The sequence below is a fragment of the Gymnoscopelus braueri genome, assembly GCF_963280865.1.
Source record: "Gymnoscopelus braueri genome assembly, chromosome: 6".
In the NCBI taxonomy this organism is placed as follows: domain Eukaryota; kingdom Metazoa; phylum Chordata; class Actinopteri; order Myctophiformes; family Myctophidae; genus Gymnoscopelus; species Gymnoscopelus braueri.
In genome coordinates this window covers 28,915,008-28,941,950 of record NC_137607.1, presented here as the reverse complement: position 1 = coordinate 28,941,950, position 26,943 = coordinate 28,915,008, and the positions used below count along the sequence as shown (strand labels likewise).

The 26,943-nt window shown below is 44.7% G+C and overlaps 1 protein-coding gene across 2 annotated transcripts in view; it reads left to right on the top strand.

The window, feature by feature from the left end:
* The first annotated feature begins 1,997 nt into the window (after positions 1-1,997).
* Positions 1,998-26,943, top strand: part of pik3r3b (phosphoinositide-3-kinase, regulatory subunit 3b (gamma)) — a 232,904-nt gene continuing 207,958 nt past the window's right edge. Inside the window, exons 1-2 of one of the 2 annotated variants that reach the window (XM_080431779.1) lie at positions 1,998-2,120; positions 2,678-3,994. In XM_080431779.1, coding sequence (XP_080287905.1) covers positions 3,655-3,994 — 340 coding nt within the window. In that variant the 5' untranslated portion in view covers positions 1,998-2,120; positions 2,678-3,654. The remainder of the gene's footprint in view (positions 2,121-2,677; positions 3,995-26,943) is intronic. The other variant, XM_080431780.1, reaches the window with a different exon arrangement.

Sequence of the window (26,943 nt, the reverse complement as noted above, 5' to 3'; positions counted from 1 at the left end):
TTTGTCTGTCATTAAATGTTTCGATGAATTGAGCACAAAGGACCCCAATGGAAACAAGCCATAGTGCTTTATGGGTTTAAAATCATCTTAACAGACCTTGTATTGAACTGTACTTCCCTGGTGCTTGTCTTTGCAAACTGTTAATAAAGTATTCAATCAATCAATCAATCAATCAATCAATCAATCAAGTTTGTGAACGTGGCCCAGACTCCCTAACACAAGGAAAATAAGTTGACAGTTGTATCCCAGGGCCATAATATGTGTCATCAAAGACTGATATTTTGTAAGTTTGGATGTAAAACAAGTGTCCATATAGTACAAATGAAATGGGCAGCCTATTTCAAAGTTTTTTTTTCTAATTTCATTAATGAACACAATAGTTGGGGTATTTGGAATATCTTGCAGTTAATTGACATGTGTGTCATTGTGATCAAACCAGTCCAGTTTTACAGTGCTGTGTTTATACATTTTTGTTGTCCTTTCCTGTACTTCTCTGATCTTGTCCGAGACCAGATCCACCAGACGGTCATGTCTGGCAATGTACAGTCCTTTATAATGGCTGCAACCATTTAAGATGTGTGCGACTGTCTCTTTGTCGTGTGGTAGGCCTACTGGGTGTCGGATACAGGGTCATGTTCTGATGGGTGCCAGGTTGCCAAGTTGAACTTGGTTGGCAGCACTTGTAAACAAGCTTTAATGGTGAAAATAAGAATGTCCTCACCAATGGTGTTATTTGAGAGGACTGAATGTGACAGTGACAGTGAGCAATGCTTACTTTTATCCATAGGTTTTTATGCCTTTATTTTCACGTATACAACATTGAGATGTGTACAAATTTAAAGTGCTTTACAAATACATTGTTTTGTTATTATTATTACTATCTGAATATAGAGCTTTAACCTTTTCCTCACATTTTAACCAACCAACCACCCACCCACCCACACACACACACACACACACACACACACACACACACACACACACAGCTTTTTATTTTAACCATAAAATATCACTTACATGGTCTGTTAGATAGGCCTATTTACCGGATCGATTAAATAACACTTCTATTACACACAGGCCCTAAAATGATAACAATATCCTGAGCATCATCCAGTGTGTGGACCCAGGGCCTTGGCTTGTACAGTCTGGTGTGCAGGACACAATTCTTCTGTCCTAAAGTCCTGCAGTAGGTTCATACACTAGTATACCCCAGACACGTGCTCATACCGCCATGACGTAGCAGTCTGGCTGGTGTGTGATGTGATGATGCTTGGATAACATAGTCTAGGCGCAGGTTGAAGTTGCAGTGTGACTGACTGACTGTGTCCCCAATACCCGTCTGTAACTCAACCCTGATCCCTTCCCTAACAAACAGCACGCAGCGTGAGATGCGGCTACATTCCAGGTCAGATTGATGATGTTACATAATTCATCACTACTCTGCAGAGTGAGAGAGAGCAGCAGCAGATCCTTGTGTCGTCGCGAGCCTTCACATTCTGCCACGTCTGCTCTTGCTGCTTGCCCCTGTCGTAATTCCTTTTACAACATAACGAAAGCACCGCAAGACAACGTGTCGGCCAAATTAGGCTATAATTAAGACAAAAATGTCAGACGTTTTTTTTTCTTACTTTTTTCCCCCTTTACAAATGAATAGGCTCAACGTAATAAGCAGGTCACAGAAGGCTTTGCTGTGCTTGCTCTTGCTGCAGTGCAGCCTTGATTTGAGCTTCGTCCGTACGACGGTGCTAAAAAAAAAAACTCAAGGAGCGGCGGATGGTGCGCCGGTTCTGTCTCCTCTCCTCTCCTCTCCCCTCCTATCCACTCCTTCACTCTCCTCTCCTCTCCTCTCCTCCGCTGCCTGGTATAATTCTCAGACGCTGGGGGTGTGGTTTACTGACATCAGCACTGCCGCGTACTACAGTGGTTCAGCTGGGGCTGCATGACTGTCTGGTGGAGCCAGCCAGCCACGCATCTATATTTTGATGGGCTTGTATGGACTGTCTGGGGCTATCGGTGACTCGGGGAATTGATAATATAGCGTGTGCGTTGAGTGGAATACTTGGTGCCGGGGTCAGTGGACGGTTTGTGCGCGGCGCGTCGGCCACTGTTGTTTGGGAACGGTGAGTTTTGCTCCGTCTATTTGTGTCTGGAGTCTGGGCTGGAGACTAGTGGCAGTCAGACTAGTGCAGTCGCGAGTTGTGTGTCGGCCAGACTGCATGCGCTCTGAAGTTCTTATTCGCCTAGTCACGATTTGTAATGTATGTATAGACTCTTGTTTGTATTGCTTCCACTTATTATAGCAGAAAGCTGGTGTATACTTAAATGAACTATTTAGATACCCTGTATTTCTTCTGATTTATAGGTATTTATACTGATTTTGGTGATATTTATGGTCACTTATTAGTGGCTATAATATTCTGACCTCAGTTAATGTTTTTGAAAATGATATCAAAACATGTACATACCAAGGGATTGTGTCATGTGTGGTATACATATATTTACAATTATTAGTAATTGATTTCTTATGTTACTATGTGTACAACTAATAAACAGATTTAAAAAACAAAAAAACAACGTCTATACCAACAACTAATGCTAATGGGGAACATAATATTACTAAGTTAACACAAAAAGAAGAAGAATGCTGCATGGTAATAACATTGCAACTTTATTGAAGTTTTCAGGTGCATCTGTCTGCTTTGGGACATGTGAGAGAGAGAAGACTGCATAGGAGAGAAAGAGAGCTGTGTGCAGAGGATTGCACACAGGGGCGCGCTGAATAAGAAGCCAAATTCTGCACTGCAGTGGATTTTACTCAGGTGTGTGTGTCTGTGCGTGCGTGGGTGTTGTACCTGAGGACAACAGACTGCTTTATTCCCACTGGGCTCCACACACAGGACATTGCAACGTCCCTGCAGAACCTCAGGGCATCATCTACAGGTCACCCTGTCCTAGAATAGCCAACTGTGCCACCCTCCTTTTGCAGCCCTCCCTCCCTCCCCACCACCCACTCTCACCCCTCCTTTCCTCTTCCCAGTAAGGCACAGCCTGGTGGATTGTCTGTCTGCCTTGCTGCTGCCCAGTCTGCCCATGCGGAGACACAAAGCACTCAGGCCTCTGACTGGAAAGCTGTGATCGACTGGCAGACTGTTAACAGCGGCTAAGATCGCTAGACGTGTGACCAACCAGGGACTGAAGTGTGCAGACGCAGACCCACCGACTGACCATTATTATAGGAGCATATGTTTCATAAAGTTTCATTGTAACTGGAGGAATTGATTTCTGGTGCTGTTTTAACCCCCTTGGACTGAAAAGAAAGTGGACTTCGGTCTCAAAGGTTTCCAGAATTCAGGTGCGAAATTCCACCTCAGGGATACATTTTTTACGAGCTTATTTTTTACCGTGTCATCCAAGTCACTGCGACACAGCAACTCTCAGGCAGCATCCAAGGTTTTCCCAGGATTAGATGTGGAGCTCCAGTTCCACCTCAGGGATTTTAACAGATATTTCTATTCTCCAAGCCTTTTTTATTCGCTTTACTTTTTCTTTTCTTACCGAGTAACTGAAGTTAACTGGACACAGCACATATCAGGCACCATTTGTGTCTTGGCTTTGTAACCCTCCAACCCCCGCCGTCCATGAACTTCTGTTACCATGGCGTCTGACAGCTTTCAGTACCGGGCAGTCTTTGAGTACAAGCGAGAGCGTGGTGATGACATCAGTCTCCAGCCGGGTGACCTCCTCACCGTACCCTGGGCCTCTCTGGTGGCTGCAGCAGGAGTGGACTACCAGGAAGGGGACGAGCGAACCCCCAAGGGCTGGCTGCATGGCACCAATGAGAGGACCAAGGAGAAGGGAGACTTCCCAGGGACCTTTGTGGAGTACGTGGGGGTGGTGAGAGCGGGCCCACCTGCTGCCAAGCCCTGGCACAGGCCAATGCCCCCAACACCTGCGGGGGCACAGAATGCTGTGGGACCCCAGCTTGCTGCCTCAGGTGAGTGCCGCTCTAGCCTGGGCTCCTCCACCACAGGGCCAAATGCAACAACAGCCTTTTTTATCACACACAACATTTATTTTAATGTTTTCATATTTTAGCGACTAAAGATGAGAGCCTAGCTGGGATATATATGGTATGCTTGGCAACAATGCATAGAAAATTACTACTACTCTGGATTCTGAAGGTGTTTAGGCCTACCTAATTATCTTGTTTGGCTAGAGAAGATTCCACGTAGCCTCTTGGTAGGGCTCAGAGTTTGTCAGCTAGACCAAAGCTGGGATAAGCTCAAACCCAATCTCAGAAAGCAATTTTCTCATTTCTTTTACACAGACATTTTTCAGGACCTCTTAACAGGCTAGAGTGGGCCTGACTGGGCCAACTCATATCTGAAGATTGAACATGTGCAGTATTGCTCTCATGTTTATTGAACAGCGTTATGTTGTCTTGGGGTCTGGAAGTGTGTAATTCCCTTACTGCTATCCTGCCAGAGCTAAGACCAAGTCATTAAGGCATACTGTAAAAATATACGAGTTGTGCTGCATTAGAAAATAAAAGCTGCATGTTTATGGTGTTAGTACAGATTGTGTTCTTCACTCCAGTCTGCAGCTCGAGCTCTCGAGTGGAGGGAGGGCCGCTGTGGCGATCAATGGCCATATTTCTCCCACATGCGCCATGCTTCTCAGAAACATTGCCCCATTTTGTGGCCTACAGGACTATCGACTAAGTGTCCATTCTGTCCAATCCAGTAAGCTCCTGAATACCTGGAGCTCCTTGCCTTAACCACTTGCTAGGGTTCCTAATAGCATCCCTATTCTGGAGATACATTCACCAAAAATAGCGAAGAGAGAGAAGTATAGAGGGTTATTGGTTAATATTCCAATGTGCACTGGGTCTCCTGCATTAATGATTGTGCATGTGTCTGCATATGCCTGTGTACATCGGTTAGAGCAGCTTCCAGGACACTGGACTTTAGTTGATGTTTTATTCAGGAGACTGTCGAATGGATGGTCACAGTAACGAGGTTGAGAGGGACTTGTGTAACGCAGCCCAAAATGAAACCAGAATTGCGAAATAGAAATGGCCCACTTAAAAAGCTATTCTCAACTCTGCAGGCTTTGGTTAGTGTTGTTTACTATAGGAAAAAAGGGTGGTCAGATCTGTTCTATCGCTGTGTGAGGGCTATGTTGTGGGGCTAGTCGTCGTAGCTGTTTTTGTGTCTGCTCATTTGCTAAATGGGTCAGACAGACAGCAATGTGTTCCCTTCCTCTGCATCCCTTGGCACGGCAGCTCTCTGCTCTCTCTTAATTGTCTGGCATATTCATCTCTTGTTTGTGAGTGCAGTAGAGCCCGACCGATATATCGGTCATTATCTGACTTTCTTTTTTCATTTCTTTTTTTTGGTTGATATTTTTTTGCGGGGGGCTTTCTGCCTTTATTTTTGATAGTACAGTAGAGAGAGACAGGAAACAGAGGAGAGAGTTGCGGAGTGACTTGCTGCAAATCCGTCACCGGGCTCGGGAATCGAACCCGGGACACTGTCAGGCATCAAAGCCTATGTGGTTAGTGGTATGCACCTACCTGACCACTTGGCTATCGGCGCCCCCATTATTTGACTTTTTTTTATCAGTATCGGCACTTATCTAGCTGATGTGTCCTGATTTTTAACCTTTTAAAAATCTTTAAAAATAGCAGATCTACAAGCTCACAGTGCATTGAGTTGCGACGCGTTGTGAGGTTGTAGATTGGCTATTTTTTTATATTTCTGAATAGGGCTTGTGGTTAAATAAAAAAAAAAGTTTTGTTTGTGTATTCTATATCTACTCGTTTGCTTTGTTGTATAATTAATGTATTCATATATTATAAGTTTACAGTATATAAGTTCATACCGTATAGTTAAATCAAAAATGTGTTTCTGTCAAAACATATTTTTTTTGGTTTTTACTAATAAGTTAAATGTTGTCAAATAGAAACTTTAATCAAATCCAAGTTTTTCAAATTGATTTCAAAATATCGGTCAAAACACTGGTATTCGGTGGTCTAGGAGTCTCCAAAATCGGGCTCGGCGTCGGGACCCAAAAATCTGGCAAAGTTCGGCCTCTATTCATCCCTTGTTTGTGAGTCCAGGGCTGGGGCCATCTTATATAAATAACACACTGAGCTTCTTCTTCACTCTGCCTGCATGTCTCTATCTCTCTTTCTCTCTCCCTGTCATTCTCTCTCTCTCTCTCTCCCTATCCCCCTGTCCCTGCATCCACTGCTGGTGACAAGACTCCTAGTCATACCATGTGTATGCAACCTCTCTCTGTTCCTCTGTCCATCCCCTTGCTTCTTGTAGCTGCACAAGGCTGTATTTGTCCTGAATAATTGATTGGCTGGCGCACTGGCTGCCTGACATGCCACATTCCTGCTCTCACAAATCACCCCAGTGGTGTAGCAGTAGCACGGGGCAGCACACTGGGCCCTGCTGAGGGAACGCTAACAGATCTGCAAACTCCATCACTGCTGACAATCCGGCACGCCCTGCTCTGAGTACATTGCGTCTTGGCAAGAACGTTCCTGGGGGTGTATTGATCCCGTTTTCTGAGAACAGGAGTGATGCAGGAGCACTGGGGGAAGTCAAATACTCGTAATACTCTATGCAGTACTTCAGTATAGCTATATAGGATTGAGGGCTTAATCAACTTCACCAACCACCTAAACAAAGATACTTAAAACCTATATACTTAGTTGACTTCTGTCCCCCAGGGCTGAGGGCTATGTACATGGTCCGCTCCTTTTCCCCCCTCTACACCAAATCTTGTGTTTGCTACTTTCACAGAATGTTTGCCCCAGAATAGGGATAGCGTTCATGTGGGTAAACGTATTAGACTGTTTAAAAGTATTGGTTAATTTTCTGTCCTTCTTGATTAAGGTTTCTTTAGAGTGTCAGACATAACATTTAAAGCACAAAAAGACAAATACTATTTCAATATTGCAACTTGAGGTGTCTGCAGGGAACCAAAGATATTCAATTCATTAATTCTCATTCAATTCATCACTGCACAGTAAAATCCAGAGTGTTCATTTAACTCTGAGACCCTTACTGGTCAATCTTTTCAGTTCTGAGATCATGTGAGATACACCCACAGAGCCTTAGATGGATACGAGAGCCTCCTTTTCGGTCCTAGTCATGGTAAACCTCTGGATGTGGCCTTACATTAGTCCTTTTTGTGTCTTGGGAGATTGAATAATGAATATTTGGATGCCCCGTCTTCATTTTTCATACAATGAATGGTGGTTGTTTCAGGTCCCTGCACTACAGTACGTAACCATAGTTTTGCGCTAGGGCAGAAAAGGATATCACTGTATTCGCTCCATCTCACAATGCGTGTTGTTTGCCCTTCCAAGATAATGGTGGATTATGGCCACGCAATTACCTGTACGTACCGTATGTCTCAAAGAATAGAATTTCATTCAGATTCTCTCGGTGTGCTACATTGAATATTCCCCTCCACACTTATTGCCTGCACCTGGCCTCCTCCACCTGTCTTCTCTCATCTCCGAGGTACTGTATGAGTGGTGTGGCGGGGGTGAGGCGGGGGGAGGGGGGGGGATAGCTGAGGTCAGGTAAGCGTGATTTAAGTTGTGGAGTTCCTTTGAGGTGTCTTGCTTTGACAGAGCGCCGCATGGCATGCTCAAAGACTGACAGAGGAACAGCACAAGGAATTATTCATTTGACATGCAGTGTCTTCACATCTTCACCAAGCTCCTCTCGTTTCTCCGTCCCCTAAAAGCCTTTGCCCCCTCCATGCTCAACGCTTTATTTATTCATTCTGACCTTCTGTTCTATCTCATCATGTCATAATGTTACATGGATGTCATATCACTTCATAGCAGGCAAATATTCCCGCGAAAAATAGCAGATCTACAAGCTCGCAACGTGTTGCAACATGATGCATTGTTGCCGTGTAAATCGAATATTTCTGGTGAATAGATTTTGTGAAGAGGAGAAAAAAGAGGGGGCCAAATATTCACCTTATTCCTGGCTACGCCCACCGCTTCCGGTCTAACGTAGGGGGTGGGGGGGGGGGGGGGGTGTTGAGTCCCATATCTGATCCGAGGGTGAAACATCAATGGGTTTCCAGTGTTCTTGCATTACACATATCAGTAGATGGCGTTGATACAACCTCCATTATTTATTTTTTTTACTATAATTTTTTATCCCGCGATTTTTGTAACCCATTTTTTTCACCCGGTGCCAATTTCCTAAGTGATCCTGGGCGCTACACCAGCCCTACACCAGTCCCCCACAGCCAGGGAGGCCAGGGCCGAGCTCATGCTTCCTTCAATACATGAGAGCCAACTGACCTTCTTGTCACCTGACAGGGGGGAGTTTCCCTGGTTGGACGTAGCGCGTGGAAGGAACACGTTATTCCAACCAGTTCCCTTCCCCTCCATCAGGCGCCCCGGCTGTCATGGGGAGGCGGTATAGCGACCAGGATTACTACATGTTTTTGTGAGGGTATTAACTACCCTAGGGATACAACCTCCATTAAGGCAACCACCATAAAACCCCCAAAAGAAGAAGACCTGTGCCGTGTTGCCGGAGCCTATATACAGTCTACGACAGTGTTTTGCCACGCTCTGTGCATGGCAAAACACTGTCGTAGACTGTGTATATGCGGCCCGATGTACTATGCATCTTCTTCCTTGTTTTTAAAGGCGGTTGGCAACCATCTCATTAAGGTGTCATTACCGCCAATATATTGAATGAAGCGGCACACAGAGAAAAACTCAATGGCACTCAATAGGAGGCAATGGCGGCGACCTGGAGGAAGCCAGGAATAAGGTGAATAGACCCTTGAGGTTAAGCCTCTGTATACTGTAGTTCTCTAATCTCTGCCGGTTCTTCAGCTTAGTTAAGGTCACCCTAATGGTTCTATATAGCTCCCTTTGACAAATCTATATAGCACATGAAGTTCCCCAATGATTACAAGAACCACTTTTACTATTCATCACCATTTTTGTTTAGTTAGTTAGTAGTGTGTACAGCACCCAAGCCTGGGGACATACATCTAAACACGCATATATGGTGCTGCGATTAAGTCAGCTGCGCCACCTAATAGTTCTGACATGGCCAGTAAGCAGCAATCAGTGCACAGAACTTCTGATTGCAGACACTCCCACATTCCCCAACCTCATGCCTCAGCCCTCCCTTTAGGGGAGTTGTTCTCCTGTGCCATGCAACATTAATTATGACAGCAGGCTAATCAATCCCTGATGGGAACCTAACCGTCTACCTACTATAGGTATAGGGGAGATGGAGGGAGGAGCTAGGAGGCTAAGCTAATCAGAGTTCATTGTTAACTTAATAGGGTAATCAGACACAACACACTGCTGGGCCACGATAACAGCTAGCTTGTTTTATCTATAGCGGCGCCCTTGCTGACTTTGTTGCGTTTCCCTTTGATGTAAATGAGGGAAGCAATTAGATGCGGCGACAGAGGACTCGCAAGTCCCTTGATCATTCTGGACAGGGGCATTAATTGAAAGAGTTTGGCCGGCTAGGTGGCAATTCCCTGGCGTGACAGAGCCACGGCGTGATGCACGAGATTGCCCGACGGACGTGGGTTACCTTGAAATAGCCATGAAGTGGGACTTGCAGAGTGAGCACGGTTGCCATTGAAAACCGCAAAGGCCTTGACGTTACCACTGAGGCTTTAACACCTGAGTGTTTCCCTCGCGTCGTCCTGAGCCATATATAGAACCATTTTACACAATGGGGCCAGTGTGCACAGGTGATTTGGTGGTCTTTTCTGTACAGATGTAACCTTGAAAAGTCTGATGTGGTCCCTGAGGGTGTGTGTGGGTGTGTGTGTGTGTGTGTGTGACTGTGTGTGTGTGTGTGTGTGTGTGTGTGTGTGTGAGAGAGCCAGGAATAAAGTCAGACCACACAAGCAGAACTGCCCTATCACCTTCTGATGCTCTCTATCTCTTTTCCACGCATGGTACAGTAGCCTCATGCAGTCATGTGTGGGCTATGTACTGTACTCTCTGCAGAATGTCAGCCAGTGTTCCATCTCCGTTCCACCGCCTCTCGGCCTCCTCCTCTCAATCAAACTCCCTCTCTGTCTCCTTCGTCCTACCCCGCTATTGGTGTAGGGACGACACACACACACACACACACACACACACACACACACACACACACACACACACACGCACACACACAATTAGCTGAATATGCTGCCCTTGACCTACAGTGTACCGTAAATACATGGTGGTATTCCACAGAGCCAGGGGTGATTAGATGGGTTCCTTTGATCTCCCATCTTTCCCCATGGATTGCTTGTCATGTCTGCTGCCTGACCTATTTTGTTCACAGTGAGAGCTCCTCTTCTCCTCTACAAATGAGCACTAAACAACCACGCTTCCCCTTTATAATGGGATATGGTAGCAAATACTATCTCATCACACTCAGGCAGACCCCCCCCCCCCCCCCCCAGGAGATGCACATGTACATGCATGCAGCGTGCACTTCTCAAACAGTGGCGATCGAAAGCAATTGGACTTTTTAATTGAGCACCAGCAGGTGTCTCTTTGTCTTGTTGCAAAGGTGGTCCTGTGTGTGTGTGTGTGTGTGTGTGTGTGTGTGTGTGTGTGTGTGTGTGTGTGTGTGTGTGTGTGTGTGTGCGTGTGCGCGCTCGTGTGCGTGGGTTCTTGAGGAGTACTCTGTGTAGTGCTTGCAACCCATCAATGTTATTACGTGCATGATGAAAAGGTGTTATGCTGTTGCTAATGACTTGGAGATCAACAACGACAGAAGGAAACAGAGAGAGTGAGAGAGAAAGAGAGAGAGCAGGACGTGTGAGAGCTGTAGGGAGAAACACTAATTGTTATTTGCTAGCTGAGACTTGTGTGTGCGTGTGCGTGTGCGTGTGTGTGTGTGTGTGCGTGTGCGTGTGTGTGTGTGTGTGTGTGCGTGTGCGTGTGTGTGCGTGTGCACGTGGGTGTGCATGTATGTGCGCTGTGCTCATGCCCAGCAGCAGGGTGACAGCCTGTGATCAGTTGTGTGATGGGCTCCTGGGCTGGAGATCGATCGTGCGCAGCAGCGGCCTAACGAGGGGGCCCGAGCTTAATTGCCTCATTTGTTGGTTTTATATTTAGCTTAGCTGCGGCTAGCATGTTAGCTCTTTGTTTAGGCTTTTAATGGGTCAGATGCTCTCGGCTCTGCCTTTGCCTATTGTGTAAAATCGGAGGCTGCAAAGCAGAGAAGGAGGGGGCGAGGGAGGGAGAGAGAGAGAGAGCGAAAGAGGGGGAATAGAGAGAGCGGAGAGTGAGAGGGTAATTGTATGGGAACACTGTCATCCTATGGAGACATCCTGGTGAAGAAGAGTTGATGCGCTGTAGATGTTTTCTATACCTCAATGTCACTGATGAAGCGAGATAGGGAGGTGGAGATCTCTTTCTGTGTGCTGTGAGCGTACCTGTCTCCTATAACAACCTGCTTTTCCACCTGTCTCTCCTAACCCCCTGCTCTCTTACCTGTCTAACAACCTGCTCTCTTGCCTGTCTCTCTTAACAACCTGCTCTCTCACCTGTCTCTCCTAACCCTCTGCTCTCAATGACTTCTTGACAGTCTCTCTCCCCCTTATCCCCAAGGACTTCTTCCCATTTCCTCCGCCTAGCTCTCACATTTTTCTTCATCTTGAGGAGGAAGAAAAGGAGTAAGGCCTTACTTCACTCCACTAGGAGCCTGCTTTTGTTACAGGTTCAGTTGAAACTAATGGAAGAGAGGAAGAGTAGGGAGGCCACTGCTAGTTACATACAACATATTGTATTAACATACTCCCATACAGATATGTTAACATAAGGTTTTATTCATTAAAATAAGTTCCAGATTGCATATGTAAATGGTGCATTTATATGAATTACAGCTGTATCATAATGTGTTTTGGAGGTGTTTATTCTACCATTTATGCCGGGAGGCTCCTCAAGTGTACATGGTATAATCTTCAGTGTTGATTTAGTTAGTTACAAATAGTCTTTCTCCTAATATCCATGCAAAGTTTGTTGTGTGTGTGTGTGTGTGTGTTGTCCCTCTGTTGCATTGGAACTGCGTCGGTGACATTCTGTGGTTTAGGCCCAGCCATGTACACAGGAGAATCCTGAGTATTGATTTAACCATGAGAGTGTAAAAAAGAAAAGGACCCTTTGCTCTCAGTTAAATGAACACTTAGGATTTTACAGTGTACCCTGCCCCCTCCTTGTGTGTGTGTGTGTGTGTGTGTGTGTGTGTGTGTGTGTGTGTGTGTGTGTGTGTGTGTGTGTGTGTGTGTGTGTGTTGTTTTTCTTCTAGAGGACATGTGTCATCCATGTGGAAATGTGGAGCTTTGGCAGAACATTCCTTGGCTGCATTTGCTTTCCTTTCTCTGCTTTCGTTTCTCTTCTGCTTGTTCCTTCTCTCTCTCTCTCTCCCTCCCTTGTCTTTGTCTAGCTTCCTCTAGCCTTTTGCACATGCATGCACATGCTCGTGCACACACACATGCACACAGAGCCTCTGCCCTACTTACATTTAAAGTCAGCTCCGCAGTGCAGCAGCACAGTGCGTCTGGCCGGCCTTCGCCCACATTTCCAGCCTGCAGACGGCGCGGCGTGTGCGTGGCCCGGAGGTTATCGCCGCACGCCAATTAGGAGACCCCTAACGAAGGTCTTAACGAGCCGCTGCAGAGCAAGCAGTCAGCAGCAATTTCCCCCTGTTAATTTAATCGTGAACGTTGCACGTTTATGCGTTGCCAGTTCATTGCCATTAGCCTTTCAATGAAAACATGGAAACAAACACAGGAGAATTGCAAATAGTATAACCTTTAAGGTTATTCTGGCAGAGTGGAGATATAATAACGTTGAAATGGATTATGGAGCGTACTGTGCCTCGCTGTCCTCGATAAAGAATTTGTATGATGAAGGGGGGGGGGGGGGGGGGAACGTAAATATTGGAGAAATGAGTTTTGCGTTTCCTGTTGCCATGACTAGATTTCTAGATTATTGCATTTGGCCAACGTGCGTCATGGGAGCCGTGGAGGAAGCAGTTTGGCACATCAATAACTTTTCCCACGATACAGCATGGGTTTCCATGCTAATGTCTTTAATCTCTGAAGTATTATTGTTTGTATAGGTGAGATTTATCGCCCCTGTTTTGAAAGTCAATTACTGGGGGCCAGAAAAGCGCGCGTGTTAAATTGATGAATAGGCCAGCGCCCAGGCTCTACGGGGGAAATATGGGGGGAAAGGACCAGGTGATAAAAATATACACGGGGAGTAACAAATAACATGGCAAGTAGCCATGAATAAAACAAGAGGGAAGAAAGAGCACAATATAATCCTGGGGGACTGTGAGGGATATGCGGCGTTCTGATTCGGATCTTGCAATGGCGTTTGGGAAATTCTTTGATGTTCTATACTGGAGTCCCACACATTAGTCAGAGACAGAGAATTCACACTATAGCCCAGAGTTAAGTCTTTAAATAGGGCTACGTGGGAGTTGGCGCACATGTCTGCATCCCTGAGAGTATTGAGTCACAGTTTTAGCAGCACGATTCTGCATGGGGGGGGGGGGGTGCATGCCGCATTGCACTGTACCTACAGATAAGGACTGGGCGGGGGGGAGGAGACAAGGAGTGAGACTGATTTACAGGTATACTTAACCACATGAACCCCTAGCATCCCCATTCTGGGAATGTCATAATAGGCGAACATTTTGCCTGCAATTAACAGATCTACAAGCTCACAACACATTGCGGTGTGAGCGCGTTGTGAGCTTGTAGATCATCTGTTTTTGGCGAGTGACACCGCCGTGGGGACAGAGTATAAACTGAGCATTAATCAAGCAGGTTTTAGGTGCGTTGAGTGGTCAGCTCAGCTAAAATGCCTGTAATGGGAGCGAGCGGCTTGCAATAGGCTTATTGAGGCGTAGGTACGTGGGCGAGGGAGTGCTCCCGTTGCAGGCCTTGTCAATAAAACCTGGCTTTTATTTTACTGGCTGCTTAATTGGCCCTGGAATCACCGCACTGAGCCAAGCAGAATCTCCTCCGCAAAGCCTGCAGGGCTTTACTTTTGTCAACAAAACGTGCATCCACTCATGCTTTATTGATTTCCATTTCCAGATTGGATGTTATGATTGGCTTTAGGACACATTTTTTTTTAATGAATAATAAGATTCCTACCAATACCCTATGCAGTAGCAGTCTAAGTGGCGCCGTTGTTGTTGAGTCACAATTGATTTAGACCGGAGGTATGGGGAGAGAGGGAGGCAGGCTGCCTGGAAGTCAAGCCTGACTTCATTTCTGGTTTAATACTGTATGGGTTTCTCTCATCTAGTTACAGTGGGGAAATGCTTCAGTGATATATTGCCACGAGGGCTGGCTCCCTCACCTTGCCTGTGTGCTTGTGTTTATCTGTTTGTGTGTTTGCGTGCGGGCATCAAGTGCTGTATTGCTTCTTTTATTTGCCATTTTTCTGCATATGTGTGTGTGTGTGTGTGTGGATATGTGTGTGTGATGAAGGGGAGTTACAGTAAGTGTGCTTTTGCGGCCCCTATGTGTTTTCCCGTGAATCCCAAGCTGGCATTGTTATAAACCCAGACCTTTCACCAGGAGAGCTTCGGACTGTAAATCTGGGCTCTCCTGGATATGTGTGCAGTGGCTCGGGACAAGGTTTTATGTTTAAAAGCCACATGCGAGTGAAAGAAATCCTCTCAACCCGGAGAAATCTGCTTTCTTTCCTGTATCCTCCCTTTTCTTGGGGCTGTTTATGGGCACCTATAAAATGACACGTTTTTTATGCCCCGGATTTTACAGCCTAACTCCTCCTGTGTGCATTTTAATGCCCTCTGAAGTCTCTCGATAGCTTGGCGTGTAGTCATTTGACCAGTTTAATTTCTGCAATCGCCGGCACTGTAAAAATAATTTATCAGCTCTTTTGTCTTGGAGCTGTCCTGAGGCGTTAATCTGTTACGGGGGTTTGAGGCATTACTTTGATGTAGCTGCATGTTACGGCACTGTTTACTTTGATGACCAATTGCTTTAGGGTCTGTTAAGGCACACCGTTTGTGAAATTCTGGGCTGATACTGCCGTTTAAAATAATTATCCGACTGATAGCCAATTCTGATACCAATGTTGTTGTTTTTCTTTATTCCCCCCCCCCTTGCTATTTATCCCACTTTTCGTGCCAGGGAAACAAATACATCTTCATTACAACAAAATTACTGTTTTAAAGTAAATTAAATCATAAAAATTGATGAAACAACCTATAATGTAACCTTCTTTCACATGAAAGATTATTTTAATGAAAAATAACTGCCTTTTTAGCCTGCTATCTAAAAACATCGGCCCCCGGCATCAGTAATGTCATCCAAGGCCGTCAAAACAAGGTGAATATCCGCTGATTCTGATGTACAGTGCATCCCTAAATAGACCGTATTTAACAAATAGAAAGCTTGTGTTTTCTTAGGAAGCTTCTGTGTATATTTTCAGTTATTTGATTTCTTCTTGTTTTTGTAAATGCACATGTTTTTATGGTTTTCATCTCACAGTTTAATGGGTCTAACAATTTATTTCGGACATCATTCTTTCAGTGCTTCCACGGCACTGCCACTTAAAGTGATTTTATAGGCTTGAATGTGCTGCAGTTTCATAGATGGCAATACATAAACAATGTGAACTATGCTGGGCTACAGTAGCAGCAAAACAATGTTAGGGGAGTAGATCTTTTTTTTTCAGCCATTTAACCGTTTTTTCTGTTTATTCTGGGACGAGCATCTGGCAAAAATAGAAGATCTACAAGCTAATGTGACGTGTTGTGAGCATGTAGATGCGCTATTTTCGCCAAAGACATTTGGTGTGGAGGGGAAAAAGAAGTGTCCGAGTATAGACCCCCGGGGGACCCTGGTCGACTAGTGGTTAAACGTATTTATGTCATCTATGTAACAGAGATATTCAATTTACAGACGAATACAACAAGTCATATTTTCCATATTTTTATTTAACCCATTAAAACCGGGAAAGCATCTGTGTCATTTTATACTGTGACTATTCAAAAATAGCAGATATACAAGCTATCCAACCCGATCTCCAGAGGAAACGTTCTCTTTGAACGTTTTTGAACGTTTTTGAAATTCCGTGAATAGACACGGAAAAACCCGAAATTCCGTGCATAGCCGCCTCGCATCTCCCCCATTGTGACTAAACCATGACGGAGGCGCGCAGTCACAGGCGAACTGTGACGTTCGCCTGTGCCTACTCAGCGCCGTTTGAGTTATGTACCGATAGGCACAGAATCGTAAATTTTGTTGTGGGGACTGCTCTGCTTCCGGGTTTTTCCGGGTTGCGACTGGTTACGCCCACCGTGGGACTCGCCGTACATATGCACGCAATTTCGGGGTTTCTAGGCGACTATCCACGGAATGAAGTGCACTGGATCCGTGCAATGTTACGGAGATCTCTGGAGATCAGGCTGAGCTATCATAGCTATCATAGCGTGTCACTTCGCTTGTAGATTTGCTTCTTTTTTTTTAAGCCAACATTTTAACTCAACTCTTTGCCTCTGGGGGTCCCTGGAACAAAACATTTTGAGATGGGGGTCGGCGGCCAAATACATATCATTTTCGGGGTCCTTGACATGAAAAGATATAGCAACATACGTTTTTCATAAAAAAATAATCGGCCTCAGGTCTTAATGGGTTAAAGTCCACTACTGTATGTCATCGGCCGGTACTTTGTCCTGTTCGTCAGACCCTTTGCTCCACTCATCTACAGTACATGGTCTTCAACATTCTCACCATACAGTACAGTGTGTCTGTGAGAGCGCTTCAGCCAGAGACAGGGCAGGGCTAAAAGTGATTAATTGGCTAGTAAAAGTAATATAGAGGGGCAGATTTAGAGGGATTAGGGCCCGCTTACTGTGAGGACGGATATATGGTGGAGCTTTGCTTGGCTTGACTGTTCCTTACATTTTCTGCCCCCCCCCCCCCCCTAAACCCACTAATGACACACGCACACACACACACACACACACACACACACACACACACACACACACACACACACACACACACACACACACACACACACACACACACACACACACACACACACACACACACACACACACACACACGCACAAGCAGGACATGGTGCCATCTCCATTGCCGGGCATGAAACCCCCCCGGTCTCAATAGAGCAGTTGTGTTGGCATTGAGGCAGATGAGTAGGAGATACAGCTTGGCACCAGTGGTACTGTACGTGTGTCTGGGTGTGGGTGTGTGTGTGTTTTTGTGTGTGTGTGTGTGTATGTTTGTGGGAGAGAGAGAGAGAGAGAAGAGGTAGAGAGAAGAGCTAGTGAAGTCGTTTGGGGTTATGTGGTGCCAACTGTTAGGGATTTTGAGGAGAAAAGAGCCTCTGTTAAGCTAAGGCTATGTAGGGATAGAGGCTAAATCTGACACACACACACACACACACACACACACACACACACACACACACACACACACACACACACACACACACACACACACACACACACACACACACACACACACACACACACACACACACACACTGCCCCTCACAGGCAGCTCATTGAGCAACTCTTTCCAAACGCCTGTCTTGGCGGTATTCAAAAGTTACATAAAATACAGAGGATGACAAATATGGTCCATTACAGCCGACTTTCTTTAATTTGTGCAAGAGTAGCCTATTTGTCAGTGTCACTTCAGCTTCCCATGTCTGTCTGCACAATTACATGCGGGCCGGTTCAGATAGTCATTTGAACCGCCGCTGCCTGGCCGAGGGACCCCTACGAGAACGTTCACTGTCGTCCTTTAAAGAGCACGGAGGGAGAAAGAGGCTGTTTACATGTAGATGTCAGTTCCCCGCATTGTGAATATGGGGAGATGGGCCTCAGCTTAATCTCCAGTCTCGGGGCGCAGGCAACAAGGTTTTGACAGGGCATTTCTTCAATTAGGCCGCCGTGCGCTGATGTGGAATCACCCCCATCATATATATATAGATCCCCCCCCCCCTTTTCTCCCTCCCTCATAGGGCTGAGCGTTTTTTTTTTTTACGACTAGAGCAATTTCGATTCTTAATTATGTGGAGAAGATTTCCTTGCTGTGCAGATCCCAGCCTGTTAGAAAAGGAAAAACGAGGTCAGCGTTTCTACCGTGCCAGCAGTTTGTTCCGTCCTGCCAGCACCGTGCCCACAGGTTAAACAGCAAAGCCTTCAAAACCGTCGCTTGGCTGCTTTCATCTTCCCAGGGAAGAGGGGAAAAAAAAAAACCTGCACAAAATGAATGATACCTCAGCAAATACAGTATATATACATACACACACGCATGGTACGGGCAGCTTCCTTGTTGACACAGGTGCTGTTTCTCCCTCATGCTCTTATAGCCACTCTCTCTTGTCTCTTTATCCACCATCCTGCCCCCCCCCCCCCTCTTTCAGCCAGCTTCTCCTCATTTCCAAGGCACACTCACCTCAATTTATATCTTCCCTCCAAACATTTATCTCCGGGAAAACCCTGGGAGATCGAGCGCCGCGAGAAAGTATTTCCGAGTGTTTTCCGAGAGAGAGCCATGTCATCCAATATGTGAGGACACTGCCACACACGGGCAGGCAGCCCTGTTTGCTTACACTAGGAGGACACACTTTGACATGGCAGCCCCACGCTGTGGCGGTGTTTGCGGAGGAGGTTTGGGTTAAGCACACAGGTCTCAGTGTACACAATGTGTCTGAGGGACGTCACAGCGTGCTATTGCTGCAGGCTGGAGCAGACCAGGACCTTTTGTTTGAACGCCGTGTCCACACATCACCCAGGAGGAATCTGTGGGCCCAAGGGGATCTGATTCTTCTGCACAACCTAATCCTTGAGTGTCAGAGGTGCAATCCGTAACTTATTTTAATGAATAAAACATCATTTTAACCCACATGAACCCTAGCGTCGCTACTCTGTGGCGAACATTTCGCAAATAAATTGCAGATTTACAAGCTCACACACAACGTGCAAAAGCTTGTAGATCAGCTAAAAAGGGGGGAGCAAGTGTAGATCCCTGGGGGATTGCGGTCAACGGAGGACTGTATAGGATTTAAGTGTACTGTATGTTAACCCATTAAGACCAGGAAAGCATCTGTCATTTCATAATTGTATACTTTGGCTATTAACACATCAAGTGCCAGAGGTTTTTTAAAACAGGGTACATCTAGTGCCAGCGTTCTTACCGTTTACGCTGAGCTGTTTAGCGCTGTAGAAGCCTCCACGGAGATATACAGTACAAGCTCATAGCGCTTTGAGCACCACTGATATTTAGCAACATATGTTTTTCAGAGAACTGTTAGGATTTAGAAGACATTTTTAGAATCGGCCTCAGGTCTTAATGGGTGAATACAATGTAACTACTGTAGTACATCCATTGAGAAATGTAGATCCAGTAGGACACATACTGGTTGACAAGTAGAAGCTCATAAGCACAATATCTCCTCTGGCCAAGGAGGGATTCCATCTTGGCAGAGTGTATACGTTTTTAAAACCTTGTTAGGACATGAAACTAACGGATTACAACCTTAATTTAACACTGAGACTGTATAGATGTACAGAGTTACCAAATGGACGGTCCATTTGGTTACATTTGTGTACTCTCAGAGTTACAAATTGAGAAATGAACACTGAGGATTTTACTGTGTATGGTGGTGTGTTGTGGAGACTATGATAAGGCGATGTTTTGAGGCAATTGTACAATTTTGCCTTCAGCTTTGGCCACTGGCCAGTAAAATTATGATTCCCCGTATTTTACAAATGCTTTGTCACAACTGCTAACCCTTTAATACTTTCCATCGGCAGAGGATCAGATTGCTTTCCATTTATCGTTCGTGATCTAGGAGTAGATATAATTTTTATAGCCTACATCAAATGGCTCTCTATAAAACACTATAAAAGATGAGGAACTGGGGGGGGGGGGCGCTGGTCACTGACTGGTTAGTGCATTGACCACATAATTGCACAGTCCTTGGCTCCGTTCCGGCTGGGGACCTGGCTGGATTCCATGACACCCCCTGCCCTTAGCTTCTTGTGTGTTTACTTTGTCCTTTATAAATAAAGCAAAAATGCATTTCCCCCGTAACCCCCCCCCCCCCCCCACCCCAACCCCTGAAAATATCACAAACATACATTTTAGAGATCCCAGGTGCAATATAGTCGCTTTCATAAAAAAAGGCTACTCTTGTCATTTAGAGACACACGAAATAATGACCCATATCTTTTCCTGGGGTCCATTATGTACAGCAGGGGACATAACTGCGAGGGTTGTGAGAGGCAGGGAACTGGGTCTTATACTTTTTTAACATGCACATACATTTATACACTCTCAGAGCTAAATACCACTCAGGATGAACAATAATTTGGACCCGACAAAATTGTTTAAATGATTATTTCACAATTACAATTATTTTCTTATAGAGCACCGAAGTCTGACGTAATTTACACATCCTACCTGGTTCGCGGTTTTCCACCCCCGTTCTGAATTCCCATAGACGTCTTTAATATCGCGTCAAATAAGAACTGTGTTCCAAAAATAAACAAATGACCCCGGCGGTTTCACTCTTATGGATATGAAGCATCAACTGACGGTGAGAAAACGATAATGTTACTCCGGCCAAATTAGTTAAATTTTCGCCAGAAACAGACCGTATCAAATATAAGTGACTGACTATCATAAACGATACAGAACCTCCTCCCTGACAATATCGCCGAGACAGTTTGTTTATTTTTGGACCACAATTCTTAGATGAGACGATTCTAAGATGACCCAATGTTATTCTCCATAGAGAAATCACTTTACGAACCAGGGGATGAACGAGTGACGTCAGGACTTCTGTACTCTATTCTGCACCTTTTTAAAAACCTCTTCATGAACATGTTATCAATATCACCTTTTAAGTGACTTGAATCTATGTTTGAAGAGAGACGAGGCATACTATAAAGACAAGTGATGTGTCAGGCTACAAGGTGCTCTGTTTCACAGCAGTTTAACCTGTTTTCTGAAGGTCAGTGTTTTATCCCCCACTGAGAGATGACCCCCCCCCTCCCTTTTCTGTTGTTCTTTTTCTCTCTCGTTTCTCTCCTCAGTGTTTTTCCCTTATTTGCTGACATGTTTGTAACGTGAGAGGAGACGTTCTCTTATCGTACTTGTGGAATTCCTTGCATCGCCTTTCCCCCCGGCGTCTCACTGCGTGCACACATGTTGTAGTACTGGTGCTGATAGGTCTGTTTATTTATGCATGTACAGTATGTGGGAATATATTTATATCTATATTTATATAATTATATACTATTTCTACCACCTCCCATGGGCTGTGTCCCACTATTTCTTCTGTCACACAGAGTAGAGTCTTTCCACCATCATGTCTTCTAATGACCCTCTTTCTCTGCTTTTTTATAAAACCTTAAAGATGAGGTGTAATACATTTTTAGTAGGTCGCATCTACTGCACATTTGAATCCAATGTACGTAATGGACATGATACCAATGTCATTGTCTATTCGAAGCTTCGGCTATTTCTAAACATAGACTGTTACAGTGTTAATGGCTTTATTTTTAGATTTTGCGCCAAAGTCATTAAAACTTTACCGAACTCACCTGAATCATTTAGGCAATGTGGGCTAAATATCATTACACGTACGGTTAATAATGAATCATGAAGGTTTGAATTTCATTCGTGCAATCTTTTCTCCAGGGGCTATTTCAGCTATAGAATCTTCAAATCAATCCGCACTTTAAAATGTATTAAAACACAATGATACCATAACTTTTACCAAAAGAAGAACCATGTAACGATATGTAGTGTGTTGGATTGCAACGCTGCAAGTTGATTTTCATAATGTACTTAAAGTGAAATCCAATTGCAAATTCCAAACCTTTTCACCGTGTCTCTCCAGGACCCAAACTTACAAAAAGACATGAATTAATCATTTAAGCCCTATTTCAAAATAGTGAAACTAGCAGATGTTCAAGCTCACAATGCGTTTCATCGTCTTGTGAGCTTGTAGATATGCTAGTTTAACTATTTTTGAAATATATGTATTTTGTCCTTCAAACGTGTATTAAAATGTTTTAGCTGAAAAATCCACTCCGGTGAGCCATGGCAGGTTTTTTTCTCTGTGTTCTGAGGCCTCTTCAGTTGCAATGAAAAAAAAAACCTATTTGGCTGCAGGTGTCGCTGTTGAGGGATTTTGCCTGTCAATCATCGCCTCTTCTCCGCACCCCCCAAAGGAGAAGGATAGGGGAGGGGAGGGGCGGGTAGGAGAGGGGGCGGGTGAATGGACTGTGACATCAAAGTCCACGGGCCAATCACTACTATTCTGAGCCTAATTATTCAGAAAACCCCAGACCCAGAAAATCCACTGAAAGTGTTGGGTGTAATTGAGGTCAGAAAACAAAAAAAAAAAAACCAAAAAACTATTGATGTCATGAAACCTTTAACAGTGGGGTTTTCACTGTGCTATTGTCTGTTCAAAGAGTCAATTCCTGGCATGCACCTCTCAATCCATGAGCAATGAATACATTGAATCAGATTTGCATCAGAGTGGTGGTTTGGGACACGACAGGAAAGCGCAGAGAATTCGACGGAGGTCCACTTATGTGGGAAAGCCATTTCCCTGGAGGTCCGGTATAGGCCTGTAATCAGCCCCCAGCCACGGTCTGGCTCTGTGTCTGCAAAGAGAGAGACAAGGCAGTGATCATGGACACAGATAACAGTCTGATAATACCTGTATTTACTGTAAAGCTTGTGTTCCATGGGGAGATGTGTTCCCACGTACGTGCGCACGTACACACTACACACTCTCTTTTTCTCTCCCTTTCTTATGCTCTCTCTCTGTCTGATTTCCGTCTCTCGGTCATTCACTCGCTGCATATTACCATATCTCTCTTTTATATACACCATCACACCATAGTTCTCTCTCTTTCATCTCCAAGACGCCTCTTGCTTTGCAGTTTTCACTTTTTGGTGAGATTGAAGGATTATATGAGTGTTTGTGCAGACCTAAAGGCTAAGCCATTACAAAGTCGGCCCGCGGAGCCAGGGAGAGTTGTTCAAAATGCGTTTGCACACGCACACCGCACGAAGAGAAACTGTAATTGGTTCTCAAGTTGATGGATTTCTCCCACAAATCTATCCAGTATGCCGGGCACTGAACGCCGAGTGCTGTGATGATTATGGATGAAAAATAGCATTCTGGAGAGACAGTATAATGTATTATTAATGGAGAGAGCTCACACATGAGAGAGATATTTACTGGGCGGCGATTAGCTATTCTCTTTCTTTTTCCTTGACTTCCTGTCGCTCTGGCTCAGAACTCTGTTCCCATCTTTTTTTCCACACAAACTTTGTTCTAAAAGCGCCATCACAGTACTCGGGGGTAGAGTTGAACTGCCCTTGAACTCGCCCCCACCCCTCTGATACACACACAGACGCACACACACACACACACACACACACACACACACACACACACACACACACACACACACACACACACACACACACACACACACACACACACACACACACACACACACACACCCGATAGCTTGGCCACTGACCAAATTTGGATATTGAATTTTTCATGCAGTTCATCAAACTTTATTGGAGAATATGATATGTTAGCCTGGATCTCGCCGTTCTATTTGCCTTGTGTTTCTCTTAATTCAGCCTGGAGCCTGGCTAACAGGCTTATGGGAGATTTGGACGGCTTGCTCTCACTTGGACGAGCTGCGGCGTTTGAAAACGCTGATGACAGGTCATGTCGACCCCAATCAAAGTCAGCCAGCTCAGGGTGTCCGCCAAAGTTCACTGGCGGAACTCTCGCAGTCCTTTTTCACTCTGCGCTGAAGATAAACAGAGGTTGGAACAAACGTGTGGATTTGTTCATTATTTCTCTCTCACCCAAGACAAATTGGTGGAAAGGACATTTTGTACAAAGAAAAATGGATTTCTTCTCTCATTTCTTGTCCGATTTGCAACCAGAGTTATGGGAAGGAGTTTGGCTGTGTCTGAAAGGACTGAGTTCAGTCCTAAAAGCAGTTCCCTGTTGGTTTATAGAGGAGGAAGGCACTGTGCCACTTGAGGGTGTAACCCAGAACAACTGCTTTCCCAACACACATATCTGTTAATCAAGCCTGAAAAATACTTTACGCCAAAGAACACAGTTGATCTGGTCCAAAACCTTAACTTTAGTGTTGATTAATCATATTACAGCTGAATTATGGGAAAGAGGGACTTAAATGCAGTTCATTCATACAGTCAACAGTCTGTTTACTTCATTTTTACTGTCGTTTACCTAATAAATGAATCACTATCCAACTAGATAGGTGTGTTGGACATTGAATAGTACTGTATTTTGTGCAAATGGGGGATTTTTTAATGTACGATGTACAGTACATGCTGGCTTTGTGTCAGTGACGAATGCTTTCCACGGGCTATACACACCAGAGGAACATCACCAAACAGCCATTCAGCACCAGGAAAAACCCTGTGTGCATTACACATGATGCACTAGAACCGTTGTCAGCTCTACTGTACCGTGCCACTTATCTTAACACAAACTCCAATATTTTATATTGGAGTATTATGTTGGAAATTGTGTGAAGAATACTGGACAATACCAAAATATGAGTCGACGTGTCCCTGAGCAGTTCAAACATCTTGCTCATTCAAGTATCTATGTGAGAAAATGTAATAACGTAAAGTCAAACTTGCAGTTTAATAGCTACTGTAGATTCCTGAGTGTTAATTTAGCTATGAGTGTATACAAATGGGCCCATGGGTCAACTAAACTGGATTTAGCTGGTCTAGCTGCCACTATCCATTTCCTTCAGTGGTATACTTTAGCATAAGATTTGGTCTCAAAGTATAGATTTCATCATACACATTTAGTCACACTGCATTTACTTATAGTGTTTTCTAATTTATTGCACCAGTCCAGAAATAGTTTATCTCTGTGCTATTGTGGCAGACAAATTGGAAGTTGAGCCATTCTGAGCAAACGTTTCGACATGAATGCATATCTAACTACCGATGAACTAACGACACTCTTGCTCAACTTAAATTGTCTGTCAGCGCCAGAGGACTAGATTTCTGAATCTATGTTTGTGCTTACAGATAAAATGCGTAGCATATGAGAGAGCATGGGTTGAGCTCTAGTCAAAACAGCTAAGCAGACAAGAAGACGCTCATAAAACCTTTTACTGATATCACTGGAGGAAAGAAATTGTTTTCTGGTAGAACCTGCTTCTGTTATATAAAAACGTTGTTCTATCTAGTCACTCGGAATTAACAACTAAAACCCTATATACTTAGTTGACCGAAGTCCCCCAGGGGTCTATTACCATACAAAGCAAAAGTGCAGTATCCTCGCAAATATTTAACTGATGAAAAGGATTTTAAAGTGTTTCAATTGGCCAGCCAAATGGGTTATCGGTATATAAGTGATATTGCATATATAATTGTCTGTTCTTGAGGTAATTGTTTATCCCTCAAAATCAAAAAGGCTAATTTGACCTTTGAGACAAATAAATAAGTCAATAAGTGTCCAAAAACGCAGTTACTGGGTTTGGTATCACATCTCTGCGCTGAAAATAGCTGATCTACAATCTCGCGTCGCGTCGTTGCAACTTCATACTACAACTGCTGGAGTAAACACAATTTAAACTTCATAAAACTAGTTGAAAAAACCTTTTGTCCTACAGTATAACTCAGTTTGGTCACGGTAATATTATAAAAACCCGGCTTATTGCTTGGAACTATAGTACTGCTTGTTGTCTTGTGTCTTCCTCTCAGATCACACTGGGACCTCAGCTCTTTCAGTTGCATAACAGAAAATAGACAGCTCTGTCGCCAGGCCCATGGGGCTAGCAGCACTGAAGTCATTATTTTTTGTCCAAAAGAGAGAAAGATGGCTGATTTAAACTCTGGCTTCCTGCATCAGTCTGTCACTGGAGTCTTGTTTTATACTACCCAAGGGCAGAACCAAGGATGGTGGAATGTTCTGGACCGTGTCCCTCGGCGACAGGGCTTCACGGTGATGGTTTAGGCTGACTCAGACGCCCCACTGCTGCAAAGTTATGTGGCCATTTTGACCCCATCTGTTCCTATGCGACGCACAAACCAGAGTTTTGAGGTTATCGGCGTTACTAAAAAAACTATTTTTAATGACTTTGTGCTGCCCATATGCCCACATGAGGCATTGATCGCACGCACGCACGCACGCACGCACGCACGCACGCACGCACGCACGCACGCACGCACGCACGCACACACACACATAAAAAGCTGCCAGAGAGGACATACTGTACACGCCTCTAAACCATCAGTCTTTCTCCCTGGCTGCAACATCCACCTCTTTGTCTATCTCTTCCTGCAGCTTTCGTTTTTTTTGAGACACTCTTTACATGTATCTCATCCCTTTGCTGCAGTGTCATTCCATTTCTCTCCTCTCCTCTCCTCTCCCTCTCTCTCTTTCTCTCTATCTTCCCGTCCATTTCTCAGACACGCTCCTATGCTCTCCTAATTATTCTGTCCCACTGGGGGTTCTTGCTAAACCGTTTTTCCATGTTGTTTGTCCCCCAGCAGGGGGCTTCCTCTCCTCGGCTTTATTTGGTTATCTATCTGTACCTTAGAAGAATTAGAATACCCAGACTATCTAATAGAAGTGTGAGGTACCATGGGTGCTCTGTATGTGTACTAATAAGAAAACTTAATTTGACTCTTGGGGTTAAATTAACACTGAGGATTTTAGTGTGTGCGTGTGCGTGTGCGTGTGCGTGTGCGTGTGCGTGTGCGTGTGCGTGCGTGCGTGCATGTGTGCGTGCATGTGTGTGTGTGTGCGTGAGTGTGCGTCACACTGCATTAGTCCAC